This window comes from Prionailurus viverrinus, chromosome D4 (assembly GCF_022837055.1).
Source record: "Prionailurus viverrinus isolate Anna chromosome D4, UM_Priviv_1.0, whole genome shotgun sequence".
Taxonomy (NCBI): Eukaryota; Metazoa; Chordata; class Mammalia; order Carnivora; family Felidae; genus Prionailurus; species Prionailurus viverrinus.
Window position 1 is genome coordinate 2,380,583 of NC_062573.1, and position 14,557 is coordinate 2,395,139.

General features: G+C 51.7%; 1 protein-coding gene across 2 annotated transcripts in view; it reads right to left on the minus strand.

The window, feature by feature from the left end:
- Nucleotides 1–240: 240 nt before the first annotated feature.
- MVB12B (multivesicular body subunit 12B) overlaps nt 241–14,557 on the minus strand; it is a 263,019-nt gene continuing 248,702 nt past the window's right edge. The window contains exon 10 of one of the 2 annotated variants that reach the window (XM_047830752.1): nt 241–404. In XM_047830752.1, coding sequence (XP_047686708.1) covers nt 375–404 — 30 coding nt within the window. In that variant the 3' untranslated portion in view covers nt 241–374. The remainder of the gene's footprint in view (nt 405–14,557) is intronic. The other variant, XM_047830757.1, reaches the window with a different exon arrangement.

Consider the following 14,557-nt stretch of genomic DNA (forward strand, 5'->3'; position numbering starts at 1 on the left):
ACCGCCTTGGGGGAGGCAAGCCACACAGCTTAAGAAAAATGGCACGTCTCCGTGGCTTCGGTGTCTCGTTCTACCCATCGGGATTCTCCGATTCCTTCCCAGACTTCCCCCAGCTCCAGGACCAACGGGGACTTACACCGCAGAGATGCAGACACCTGTCCGAACGTGCCCCTGCAGGGGTAGGGGGTGGCGGTGAAGGTGGAATTATTTCTAAGCAGCTCCTTAGGGGTGAACGGATTCCCGCACCTCTGCATTGTCTCCGGAACCTGCGTCTTTCTTGCTCTTCTGTGCTCCCTTCCTCCAAGCGAGGGGCTGGGAGATGTCTGACAGGCCCGGGTAGAATTCCGAGTTCTGAGGTCATCAGAGTCCCTCCTTCAAGCCTTGGTTCCACAAGCATCAGGCTCCTGTGGGGAGATTTTGGGGGAAGCAACATGTTTGAGCCAAGAACCCATGATTGAAATTCTCCAGTAAATCCCTCCCAGCTGAGCCCGAAGGGTCTGTAGTTGGTTCAGCAAGCAGGGCCAGCAGGAAGGGGGGTGGGAGGGGTTGCAAACTTCAAACAGGTCCTGGGCTTGGGGGAGAGACCGTGCTGAGGGGGGAGGCCACCGACAGAGGGCTGGGAGTTAATTAAAGAGGCTGCGTTGTGGTTCCTATAAACTCAGCCCTCTCCATATTAAAGCTCCAGCAACTTAGTTCTGGGCAGGGATGCCCTCTTGCCCGGGGCTGAGCCTGGAAGGGGGAGGAGGCTCGAGCCACACGTACGGTAGACATTTGCAGCCCCCTGGAAGGCCCCAGCCAGGAGTACTTTGCCTTTCCACCAGGAGTTCCAAGGGGGCCGGGACTGTGCAAAAGCCTCCTTCAGCATCTAGGGTCTGCCGCCTTCTAGTTGCTGGGTTGGGCACATGACTCGAAAGCTGGGGGCCATCATCCCTCCCATTTTACAGAGGAGGAAAGTAAGGTTCAGAGAGGTCAAGTCACCAGCTCCAGTATATATGGCTGGTCGAGGGGCGGGCGGGGTTGGAGCCAGACCCTCTGGCTTCTGCCACTGGCTAGGGCTGGGGACAGGGCAGAGACCAGCAAAGGACAGGTAATCACTGCTCATGTCCCGCCCTTCACCTCAGCCCTGCCCCCTTGCACTGTCCTTGACATTCAATCAGGTGCCGGTGATGTCTGGCCCAGCAGTTGGGGCTGGGCCTCCCCAGCTTCCCGGCGACAAATGGTTCTCATTTGAAAGAGAGGTTATAAAAACACATGCCCAAAGACACTGTCAGAGAACTGAGGATTAATCTCGTTTCAGTCAAAGACCATTCCAAATATTTGGGGGGGGGGGTGGAAATGGGGGCAGGCGGCAGCCCTAGTGGGGAAGGAAGTCTGGGTTCTCCGCGTGCCCGTCAGGTTGGGGCCAGTTTGGAAGCATGTTGTGATGTGGGCTGGTGGGGGTCGGGGGTCACCCCCTGCCTGGCCTGGCAGAGTCTGAGCCAAGGCGTTGCTTTGCTCCCCAAGTCCCAAGGCTGGCTTTGCGGGAGGCCGTGACTCCAGCATGGACCCCCGCGCTGCACCCAGTACCTCGGTTATGTTTCCGGGCAGTTTCAGTTGCCAAAAGGAAGGGAAGGAGTAGACGCCTGGGACATTTTCATTTTCTGGATGGTGTCAAAAAAGCGGAGTGTTTCTGCCTGGCGACTCACCCAGGGAGGGCCCAGACACCCGCTCAGACGCCTGTGGGCTGCACGGGAGCACCCCGTTTGAGGTAGGCGCGAGAGGGAGCACCACCTGTGCCTTAAGCCAGCGGCTCCCCAGCTGAGTGGCCTGGGTCCCTACATGACAACCTGTGGGCTTCTGGAGCGCAGGCACGCGGCCAGACTGGGGGGCTGCTGAGCTTCCAGAACAACCCCAGGAGCTGCTTGCTTTTCCTGAGAACCGAGGGGTGCCAGGCAGCTGCTGCCATCCCCTGTCTACAGGGGCCTTGTAAGGACTTCTGGTATCCCCATTTTGTGGCCAGGGAAACTGAGGATGAGGGAGGGAGGTGCAGGTGGCTTGCCTAAGGCCAGGAAGGTGGGCGACGGCGATACAGCTCCTTAACCTTCTCAGCAACTTTTCAAAGCAGGGACTGTGGACTTTCCCATTTTAGGGATGTGGCAATCGAGGCTCCGAGCGGAGGCTCTGTGACGCGACTTGCCTGAGCCCACCCGCAAGGGAGGGTGGGGCCGGGGGCTTCCCGTCCCACAGCCCTGGCTCAGGCCCCGGATTCCAGGGTAGGGCAAGCGCTGCGGGGTCGGGCGAGTCCTCCATCCGGGTGATTCAGAATCTACGCGGGCCGCTCCCCGCGAGCCGGGTGGGACCCCCGAGGGGTGCAGACGAGGCTGGCACTGCGGGCTGGCCGCCACCCAACCAAACGTCTGCGGCGCGAAGACGATGGATCGGTTTTCCTTCCGGCAGTCAGGCCAACTCCCGCAGCTCCGCTTTCTTTCTGGAAGGGTGGGAAGCGTCAGCAAGGCGGAGGGGGCCGGCCAGATGCGGCGGAGCGCCCCCGCGCGGCCGGACTCGGGTGTGCGCGCCGGCGGCCCGACTCCGCCCCGGGGCTGCGGGCAGAGGGGGCCTTCCAGGCTAGGCCCTTTGCTGAGACCCTGCCCAGCGGCCTTGAGAGGGAGCCTCGAGGGCGGCCCTAATTTTCCAGAGGAGAAAGCGGGCTCGAGAAAAGTGCAAGAGACTTCCTGGGTTCTTCAGCCGGGAAGTGGAACTCAGAGGGGGGTTTGCCTCCCGGCAAAGTGCCGCCTCCCCGGGAGCAGCTGCTAGAGGCCGTCCTAGCTCCTGCAGGAGGCCCCTCCAGGGAACGCGTCTAGTCTGTGCGGCGGGGTGGTGGGGGTCCAGCCCTGCAGCTCTGGACAAGGCTGCGGTGGCTCATTATCCACCGGGAAGCTGAGATGGATAGAGCGAGGCCAGTACTGAGCCTGGAAGCGAGCTCCAGAGTACCTGGGCCTTCTGGCAAGGTTCAGCCACGGAACACCGAGGGGGGCACCGGTGTGTACTAAGCTGGAGGCTCCCACACTAGGTGGACGGGTCTGGGGTGGGCCACGGTCATTCGGCCCCTTTCTTGCCTCGTGGGGCCTCCCCGTGGCTGCCCCTGGCACTGGGCCCTGCCCTGGGCCAAGCAAGTTCTGGGTCGGAGTTCTTTTTCCCCGGGAAAGCCCTGGGTGGCTAGTTGCTGTTATCCCGGAGCCCCAGGGTCACATTCAGGGGAGGTGGCAGAGCTGCGTGCCGAGTGGGGCTCCTCTGACCTCCCAGGGAGGTATCCCTGCTGTAGGGGACGCTTCCTTCTGGGAGGGACTCCATCCAGGCTGCGTGCCGGCACAGCGCTGGAGTTGGGCATTCGCTGATCGGGCACCCCGAGCTGGCCCTGGTTTGCTTGCGTGCTTCCCAGCACTGTCTGGAGCCTCAGTCTCCCCACTTGCCGGATGGGGGAATCCTGAGTGCAGGATTGTGGTGATAACACACGTGAAGTGTGGTGCCGGCCCGTGGGTGTTTGTGATGCTGTGTGGACAGATGTGATCGCCCCCACCGCCCACTTGCTTCCCCGTCACTGGGAACATCCTCCAACCCAGGCCCTCCCCCCCCCCCCCCCCCCCCCGCATGTATACTCAGCACCCACGTCATCTCCCCCCAGGGGCTTGTCCTCTCCTGTCTTTGAGGGCTCCTCTCCAAGGGAAGGTACTGGCAGGAAATAAAAGCCATTTTTGAATCTGCTTGTGAGGATAGGCAGCTTCTCAAGACCCATATGAGGAAAAGATTGATAATTGGACTATATTGATAATGTCTTAAAATTTTTATCGTTATTAAAATTGAGGTATATTTGACATATATTAGTTTCAGGTAGACAGCAGAGTGATTCTGTATTTGTATGTATTGTGAAATGATCACAATAGGGCTAGGGGACATCTGTCACTATACGTGGTCATAAAAGTTTTTTTTCTTATGATGAAAACTTTTAAGATTTAGTCTCCTTAGCAACTTTCAAACGTGCAACGCGGTGTTACTAACTGTAGTTAGCATGTTGTACGTTGTATCCCCATAACTTGCTTACTTTACAACTAGAAATTGGTACCTTTTGACCCCTTCCCCCCACCGCCTCTGGTAACTACCAATTTCTGTATCTATGAACTGGGTTTTTGTTTGCTTTTTTTTTTTTTCTTTATAATTTTTTTTTCAACGTTTATTTATTTTTGGGACAGAGAGAGACAGAGCATGAACGGGGGAGGGGCAGAGAGAGAGGGAGACACAGAATCGGAAACAGGCTCCAGGCTCTGAGCCATCAGCCCAGAGCCCGATGCGGGGCTCGAACTCACGGACCGCGAGATCGTGACCTGGCTGAAGTCGGACGCTTAACCGACTGCGCCACCCAGGTGCCCCTTTGTTTGCTTTTTAAGATTCCACGTGATAAGTGACGTCATATGGTACTTGTCTTTGGCTTATTTTGCTTAGCATAATGTCCTTAAGTTCCATCTGTGTTGTCCCAAACAGCAAGATTTCATTCCTTTGTATGGCCGGATAGTATTCCATTATGTGTGTGTGTGTGTGTGTGTGTGTGTGTGTGTGTGTGTGTGTGTGTGTGTATAACATATATTACGTATACATATTTGTGTATAACACACATAACACATTTCCTTTATCCATTCATCCATCAGTGAACACTTGGGTTGTTTTCACGTCTTGGATATTACAAATAATGCTGCGCTGAACGTGAGGGTGCAGATATCGAGTTAGTGTTTTCATTTTCTTCAGATAAATACCCAGAAGGGGGATGACTGGATCATATGGTAATTCTATTTTTAACTTCTGAGGAACCTCCGTACTGTTTTCCATAATGGCTGCACCAGTTTACATTCTCACCAGGAGCGCACAGGCGTTCCCTTTTCTTTCTGTCCTCTTTAACACCTGCTCTTTCTGTCTTTTCGATAATAGCCATCTTAACAGGGGTGAGGTGATATCTCATTGTGGTTTTGACTTGCATTTCCTGGGTGATGAGTGATGTTGGGCATCCTTTCATGTATGTGTTGGCCATCTGTATGTCGTCCTCGGAAAAACGTCTATTCAGATCCTCTGCCCGCTTTCAAATCAGATGTTTAGGTTTTTTGCTATTGATCTGTAGGAGAATAACTTCGGTTCATCAATAGACACCATTAAAAGGGAGGAAAGGCAAGCCATAGTTGGGAGAAGATATTTGCAAATATATGTGTGTGTGTGTATATTATATATATATATATGTATATATATATACATATATATAATATACACACACACACATATATGTATATTTTAAAGGATTCATTTTGCGAACATATGAAGAACTTAAGAAATAAACTAAGAAAAAGACAATACAGTAGAAAATGGGCAAGAGGCTAGGTCTTCACAAAAGATACTCAAGGGACCAATAAACACATGAACGTGCGCTCAACCTCATTCGTCAATAGGGAAAAGCAAATTTCAAATGCAGTCAGATAGTACTTCGTATCTACCGAGATGGCTAATTTTGCAAAGTCTTAATTAAGTGTTGTTAAGGGCGCGGAGCAACTAGAATTTCTGCGCATGGCTGGTGTGAGCGTAAATCGCTACTCCGTCTTAGAAGACCGTCTGGAAGTGTTACCAACACCGAATGCGTGCTGCCTCTGCGATCCAGCAATGCCGCTCCTGGCGATGCTGATCCCCACAGCGATGAGTCTGCACGTACCAGATGTACGTGCCCAGTGTCCACGGTGCTGCTCGCGGCAGGCCCCGAACTAAAACAACTCAGGAGCCCACTGGCGCTGGGGTGGGGAAACCGGTGCATTCACACCGCGGACCTACTACTACCTGCCGAAGAGAGTGAATGAACCCCCGCCACGTGTTGCACGGGTGAGCCTCACGATATCCTGCCGAGGGTGAGGGGCCAGGGACAAAAGAGCCAGGTGCCCTAGGATTCCATTTACGTAGGCGTCAAAAACAAAACTGATCTGTGGGCTTAGAAGTCAGGATCGTGCTCCTCTGCCTCTGAGGGATGGTAGCTGGGTGGGCGCGGGGGGGTCCTCGAAGGCAGGTGGAGTCTGTCTCTCGGTCTGGGCTGCTTACATGGGTGTGTTCAGCTTGTGAGTATTCATCAGGTAGTACACTTATGACTCGGGCACTTTTTTTGTATGAATGTTACCCTTCGGTAAAAAAAAAAAAAAAAACCAAAACACGTGAAAGAAAGCAATGGAATGACGGCAACACAGCACCATAAAACCGTTGACCTTAGTGAAGTCATCCACCCCCTGATGAGTGAGAACCGATAAGACACCCCCGTGCATCAGTGTCCTCCACAAGCGGGCTTCCGCTTCTCCAGTGATGGGGCGCTCACTGTCTGTGAGGGAGCCCCTGCATGGCCGGACAACTCCGGGCACACGGAGATGTGCTTTCCTGCTGCATCCACTCGTGGATCCAAACCCTGTCCCCTGAAGCCACATCCAGTGAGACTTCTCCCTCTTGCTCAGCACAGCCCACGTGCTCACCAGGGTTTGGAATTGACGTTCTAATGTTTGTCCTTTGATTGGGGCGAAGTCGTATCTCAATTTCTCCCAGACATTCTCTCTCTCTTTTGTTTATTTTTGAGAGAGAGAGCACAGGCAGAAAAGGGGCAGACAGAGGGGGACGGAGGATCTGAAGGGGGCTCCGTGCTGACAGCAGAGAGCCCGAGGCGGGGCTTGAACCCGCAGACTGAGATCGTGACCTGGGCTGAAGTCGGGCGCTTAACCCACTGAGCCACCCAGGCGCCCCCAGACATTCTCCTTTTAAGTTGATATATAATTGACATATTTTTTTTCTAGAATTCTTATGTCACTTTGACATCTTACATTTTTTCAGATATGTAACATAGGGTTCCTAATAAAAAAACTTGTGAATCTGTTATGTCCGTGGTTATTTCTTGTTTTGATTTTCATTTGTATCGTCTCTTTCCAGAAATTTGTCTTTTGCTCTTTTCAGAGAAAACACTGTTCAGATTTCTGTATGTTTTCTCTATTTCATTGATCCTACCCTCACTAGTCATTACTTTCTGTTTCTTTGCGTTGACTGCTCTCTTCCTACCTTCTTCAGCGGACAGTTGAGGTTGTTTGTTTTCGATCTTTCTTGGTTTGGGATAAATTTAGACTAAGTTTTGTTCTATTTACTGCTTCAGCTGTGTCCCGAAGGTTCTGACCCGGGTAGGTATTTCATTATCGTTCCATGATGAGATCTCAGTAATTTCCCTTATGGTTTTCTCTTACTCAGTTGTGCGTTTTGTGTTGTATGTGATGTTAAGGAGCTCCCATCTTACACACTTCTAATCCTATCACCCAAATCAGAGATGATCTTAGGTATGATGTTGGCGCTTTGGAATTTGTTGAGACTTCTCCAGTGGCTTAGTACATAGCAAATTTTAAGGGGATATGGACTCTATGCTGGGTTGAAAGTGCTGTGCTTCTTAATTAGGCTGTTTGAATTTTTTATCTGTCTGCTCATGTGTATTTGGGAAAAAAAATTTTTTTTGAGAGATGGTGTGTGTGTGTGGGAGAGAGAGAGAGAGAGAGAATGAATGAATGAATGAATCAATGAATCCAACCCAAGCAGGCTCTGCGTTGGCAGTCTAGAGCCCAGTGCCAGGCTTGAACTCACAGACCATGAGATCATGACCTGAACTGAAACCAGGAGTCGGAGGTTTAACTGACTGAGCCACCCAGGCGCCCCGCTCATGTGTATTTTTTAATTGAGGTATAATTGGCATAGAACATACTAGTTTCAGGTTTACAATATAATGATTCAATAGCTGTATATCTTGCGAAATAGTCACCACAATAAATCTAGTTAATATCCATCACCCATACATAATTAACAATTTTTCTTGTAAGAGGACCTTTAAGATCTATTCTCTTAGCCACTTTCAAGAGGCAAAACGGTATTATTAACTGTAGTCACCGTGCTGTCTGTATACTACATCCCGCGATTAACTCTCTTATCACTACAAGTGTGTACTTTTGACCCGTTTTCTCCTACTCCCACCCCCCTGCCTCTAGCCTGTGCCAGCGTGTTCCCTGTATCTGCGAACTTTTTTCTTTTTTTAAATATTGTGCCTATAAATGAGATCATACAGTGTTTGTCTGGCTTATTTCACTTAGCACAGTGCTCTCAAGTTCCATCCGTATTGTCACAAATGGCAAGATTTTCTTCTTTACGGTGGCATACCACGAAGGTGTATTTACACCCCGCGTCTTTATCCATCCATCCGCTGATGGAAACTTAGGCTGTTGCCACGGCTTGCCCATTGTAAATGATGCTGCCATAAATCTAGGGGTGCAGGTATCCTCCCACGTTAGTGTGTTCATTGTCTTCAGATAAATACCCCGAAGTGGAATTGATGGGTCACAAGGGAGTTCTGTTTTAATTTTTTGAGGAATCCCCTTACTGTTTTCCATAGCGGCTGCGCCAATTTACATTCTCATCAACAGTGCACGGGGCTTTTCCTCCCCCTAACACTTGTTATCTCTTGTCTTTTTGAGACTAGCCATTCTAACAGGTGTCAGGTGGTATCTCATTGTGCTTTTGACTTGCATTTCCCTCTCGAGGGCGATGTTGAGCATCCTTTCATGTGTCTGTTGACCATCTGGATGCCTTCTCTAGAAAAATGTCTATTCAGGTCCTCTGTTTTTTAATCAGATCGTTTCATTTATGTTTTTGCCTTTGAGTTGTATGAGGTATGTGTTCTTTATATATTTAGGATATTAGCACCTTAGGAGATACAGGACTTGCAAACATTTTCTCCCGCTTAGCAGGTGGCCTCTTCATTTTGTTGATGATTTCTTCTGCTGTGCATGAGCTTCTTAGTTTATGTAGTCCCGCCTGTTTATTTTTGCTTTTGTGGCCTTTGCTTTTGGAGTCAGATCAAAAACCTTGCTAAGATTGATGTCCAGGTGCTTACCGCCTTTGCTGTATTCTAGAAGTTCCGTGGTTTCAGGTCTCACACTTAAGTCTTTCATTCAGCATGGTGTAAGAAAGTGGTCCGGGTTCATTCTCTTGCATGGGGCTGACGAGTTTTCCCAGCACCATTTATTGAAAAGACTGTACATTCCCCATTGTATGTTATTGGTCCTTTGACCTAAGTTAATTGGTCATTGTATGCATGGGTTTATTTCTGGGTTTGCTCTTCTGTTCTGTTGATCTATGTATCTGGTTTGTGTCAATATCATGCTGTTTAGATTACTGTAGATTTTTAATATAGTTTGAAATCAGGGAGCGCGATGCCTTCAACTTTGTTCTTTTTTCTCAATATTGCCGTGGCTACTTGGGTCTTTTGTGGTTCCATCCAAATTTTAGGATCCTTTCTTCTAGTTCTATGAAAAATGCCATTGGAATTTTGGTAGGGGGTGCATTAAATCTGGAGATTGCTTTGGGAAACAGAGACATTTTAATATTATTAATTCTTCCAATCCATGAACATGCAGTATCTTTCCATTTATTTGTGTCTTCTTCAATTTCTTTTATCAGTGTCTTATAGTTTTCGGTGTATTGGTCTTTCACCTCTTTGGTTAAATTTATTCCTAGGTATTTTATTCTTCTTGATGTAATTACAAATTGGATTGCTTTCTTAATTTCTCATTGTGATAGCTCATCATTAGTGTATAGAAATGCAACTGATTTTTGTATTCTGCTACTTCACTGAATTCCTTTATTCTAACCGTGTTTTGGTGGAGTATTTAGGATTTTCTCTATATCCTATCACGTTGTCTGCAAATATGACAACTTCTTTTTTCCGAATTTGGATGTATTTTATTTTTATTGCCTAACTGCCTTGGCTAGGACTTCTGATACTATATGGAACAAAAGTGGTGAGAGGGTGGGAATCCTTGTCTGATTCCTGATCTTAAAAGCTTTCCCTCTAAGCTGAAAGCTTTTCACCATTGGGTATGTTAGCTGTGGGCTTGTGCTGTAAAGCTTTATTATGTTATAGAGAATATACAGGTACAGGAACAGGAACATGTAGGTACGTTCCCTTTATACCCACTTTAAAAGCTTTTTATCACAAATGGATGTCGAATTTTGTCAGATGCTTTCTCTGCATATATTTTAGCCTGATTTCATTGATGTGGTGTAGCATGGGTTGCTTTGCAGATGTCGAACCATCTCTGCATTCCTAGAATAAATTCCACTCGATCACAGTCTATGATCCTTTTAGTGCACTATCGAAATCAGCTTGCTAATATTTTATTAAGGGTTTTTTGCATCTGTGTTGACCAGGGATATTGGCCTGTAACTTTCTTGTGGTGTCTTTGCCTGGTTTTTGTATCAGGATCATGCTGGCCTCGTACTGGCTTGTGTTATATGAACTTGGCTGGCTTCTGGGAGAGGTGTAGTAAAATCTCCAAGTGCAATTGCTGATATATCGGTTTCTTTTCCTCTTTGGCCTATCAGCATTTCAGGACTGATGGGCAGAAGCAAGTTGTTTTGAATGAGCCCCTAATGTTTCCAGTGTCCTCTTCTCCTGGGGGCTAGTTTTTGTTTATACTAAACGCATGTTCTCTCCGGTCTGTTCGTTCTTCTTCTGTTTTTGGTTGGTCAGCTTCTTGTGTTCCTTTTGGTGGACCAGCTCTTCTGGGGTCTGTTTCTCTCCTCTGGATTTATTCCTTTGGACTCTAAGCCCCATCGCTGGTAACGTGTATTTGAGGGAAGCAACATGCATCTGGGAAAGCCCAGAATTTAGCTTGGTGATTCTTAAACTCGGCTGCACACTGGCATCACCCGGGGAGACTGAAAAATGACGGACTCATGCGTCCCTCCATCGGAGATTCTGATTTCACTGATCTGGGTGTGGTCTGGGCACAGGAAGTCTTAAAAACTCTCTAGGTGGTTCCGTTGTGCAGTTAAGGTTGTGAGTCCTGTGCCCTCTCCCGAGAGTGACGAGGGAGGAGGGACGGATGTGTCTCGGCTATTCAACTGTGCCCACATCCATCTGCGTGCCCTTCCCCTTCAGGAGATCCAGACCCAAAGGGAAAGGGCCAAGACCTCTGCCTGGCACCACTTTTCCCAAGACCCGTGTCTCTGGTTGCACTTACTTGGCCCAAGGTGTGGGGAGAAGGGAGGAGGGAGCTTAGGGGTCAGCCAGGCTGCTGTTTTGGTAGCGAAGGGATGACATGAGCCACCCGGGGCGACGTGCGTGCATGTGTGTGTGTGTGTGGGGGGGTGGGGTAGAGATGAACGAGCACAGCCAGCAAATTACCCCCCGCCCCCACACTGCCTCTCATCAGTGGCAGCGGCCATCTTGCCCCCTGCTCTGCTGCTTTCCCCTAGACCCAAGCCCCCCTAGCTTTAGTGTTGGCTCCTGTGACCTATGGATCGTCTTTCTTTCTCTGGCAGCCCCTTGAGTTGGGCTTCAAGGGGACATCTAGCAGCCCATGGCCATTACCTGCCTGCTGCACCCCCATCATGGATCTTGTTGGGTGCCGTGGCTTCAGAGGTGGGCCAGGTGAGGGCCCAGTTCTCTTGTCTCTGGTCGCTTTGGGGCCAGCATCGGGACTTGTCCAGGGAGGGCTGCTGCTGGTCATCACAGTCCTTGGGGTGGTCACAAACCTCGTGGCAAGGGCCACCGGGGCCCATCCTTCTTGGGCTGCTCAGTAGTGGAGTCCAGCCCACCTGTCGCCCTACCCACTTTGAGTTAGTCGTTCACTGAGCATTTGCTCTTGCCTGTTTTTATTCAAGGCCTGTGTTGGGTGCGTCTACATGGGGCTACGGAGGAAGGTGTCATAAATGAGACCTGTTCCCCCTCCTTTAGGAGCAGGTCGTCTAATGAAAGGACTGGAGGGCTGCAGTGTTGCCCATGGGTCAGTGGTTCCAGTGTGCAAGGTATGGAGTGGCTTGAAGGGGAGGAATGTTAGCTTTGCCTCCAGGGGGTCAAGCAGGACATCACAGAGGAGGTGTCTGAGCAGAGGCTTCGAGGATGAACAAGACTTGACCAGACAGAAAAATGAGGGACAAGCATCCTAGATAGGGGGCACAGCATATGCAAAAGCAAGGAAGTACAGAGTTTAGGGTGTGAAGAACCATGCAAAATCCATCAGGGAGGTTTGCAGGAGGTGAGGCTGGGACAGGAGGCAGGGTCAGACCTGGAAGGATGGTGTTGGGAAACCTGAGGGACTCTGATTTCATTCTTGGGGGGCGGGCACTGTAAGTGGAGGCATCCCGACAGATGGCTATGAGGAAGGTGGCTGGGAGGGGAAGATGCTGGGGGCAGGGGCCCGGCTAAGGGGCTGATGCTGTAATCCAGGTGAAAAGCGTCAAGGGGCAGAATTTAAAAAGGAGCAGCAGGAAGAGGAAACAGTGGCTGAGTTTGAATGCACGTGTAGAGGGGGGAGCTGTCCAGCTGGAAACGGGGTGATCACAGGCGGCTCCAGGTGGTGGCGGCGGCAGCGGCGGGGGGGCCTCCAGGTGTGGAGATGGCGGGGCCTGTTCCAGGACCGGGAGTCAGGAGAAGGGGAGCAGCTTGGGGCTTGTGGGAAGATGGTAGGCTCTGCTTGGGATGTGCCGACGACGTCAAGGGGTAACACCCGGGTGGGGCCTCGCAGGCGGGGCCGGCAGCAAAGCTGAGCACAGTTAAAGACACGGGCTGCCCCAGCAGCCTGGGGGGGGGGGGTGCAGAAGGGGAGAGAAAGGTCAGGGTGGGGCTCAGGGAGCCCAGAGCTTTAGGGATGAGCCAGGGTGGCTAGGAGACAACGACAACAGGCAGAAGCAGGGGGAGAAGTGGGAGAGACATGGCAGGGGGTAAGCGGGATGGATCCACGAGGGGGACCTCTGTGGTGTTGGGTCACTGCTGACTGCCCGGTGCCCACACTCTCGCCTACGTGTGGAAGGTGCTCTTACAACGTGGTTTGAGAGAACAGACAGACAGATGGACAGGTGGATGCATGCCCCTCCACCCACCTCAACGTCTTCTCTCCATGGCACAGAGCTGCTGATGGAGTGCTTTTCCGTCTCCCCGGGGAAGAGGTGCTACCCCTCCCCGCACAGCCTCGGGCTCCCCTGCAGCAGATGCCCGATGAGGGTCTAAATAAATTAGACCTGCTCCAGATACTTTGTGATCACACACTCCCTCCCCGCCCCAGGCCAGAGTCGCTGGGGCAGAAAGGGTCACGTGACCCAGGCTGGCCAATCAGAGTCTGTCCTGGGACTCTTGCCTCTGGATCTTCTGAAGAGAGACACGTAAGCTCGAGTGGCTGTGTCTACACACAAAGACGCATGTGCCGTGCACACTGGTGGACAGAGCACGTGAGAAGGAGGGCCTGAGTGTGAGAGAACTAGAAGCGGATGCTCAGATGAGGCAGAAACAGGTGCCGCCTGGCTGCATCCTGCTCTGGGTTCCAAGTTTCCTCTGGGTCTGGCCATTCACCCCTCCCTGGCCTAGGCTGTCATGTGTAGGTGTTGGTTTCTTGCTGCCCTAAGGTCTGTGAGCTGCCTCCTCCTCCCGGCTCTGGGGAATCCGTCTGTCTGTCTGAGCAGTGCATGAGGCCTCTTGCAAATGGACTCTGTGCCCTGGATGTCAGTCCGAGGCCACCACTTGAACTTCCTGGGTGACCCAGCACTAGGCTGTGGATGGCAACACCCAACCCTGGCCCCGAAGAGAGACCTGGCAAGTCACGTGGTCTCTGCTGACGCTAAGAGCCCTTCCTCCCGTCTTCCCAGGGTAAGCCAGGAGGGACGCACCCTCTCCTTCTGCGGGTACTGGGTAACCAGTGACGTGCACGTGGTCAGGGAGTGGCAGAGCCAGAATGGAATCCAGCTCTTCAGACCCTGCGTTGAGTGTTCCTTGTGGATTTCTCGTGGCATTCTCTGGGCTGCTTTTCCTCGCTCTTGCGAGATGCCAGAGGTGGGGGTCCTAGGCTGGAGGCAGGGACACTTGGGGGACTCTCATGGCCCTGATGACAGGTGAGCTAAAGGTGGGCCCCACTCTGAGTCTGGCGTAAACAGGGCTGGAGGCAGTGACAGCTCAGGTTGTCACGTCAAGCCCAAAAATGCAAAGGTTACTTACAAAGGAGGGAAAGAGCTTTGATAGTGAGATCTGAAGCCACGGCCCTCGCACGGAGCCTTGGGCCGTGTCCCGCGGGCCTCTGGTCCCCTCGCCGGCGTTCGCAGGGGCGTCCCGCCAGTAGGCGAGCCGTCGGGACAGGACCGAAACCACGGGGGCCGCGTGTCCTCTCGAGCAGCCCGGCCGCCCCGAACCCCTCGCAGACGGGGCCCCGGGCAAGCCGCACATGAAAGCGCATTCTTGTTGGCGACCTGTTGACGCGCACGGGTTTCAGGTGCTTTTGTGGCAACTGGGGTTTTTGCCTCCAAGGAGCATTCCTGAGGGTTGTTCCCAGAGAACGGCAGGGCTTTCTAGGCCCTCGTGAATTCCTCCGGTTCGTAACCAGGTCTCTAAACTAAACAGGGGCAGAGAAGCCCACGGCTTCTTTCTAGCGGGTGGGAAGGCCGGGCGGTGGCTGTCTGCTCCCCTCCCCCCTCCTCCCCGGCCAGGAGCCGGGGAAGATGC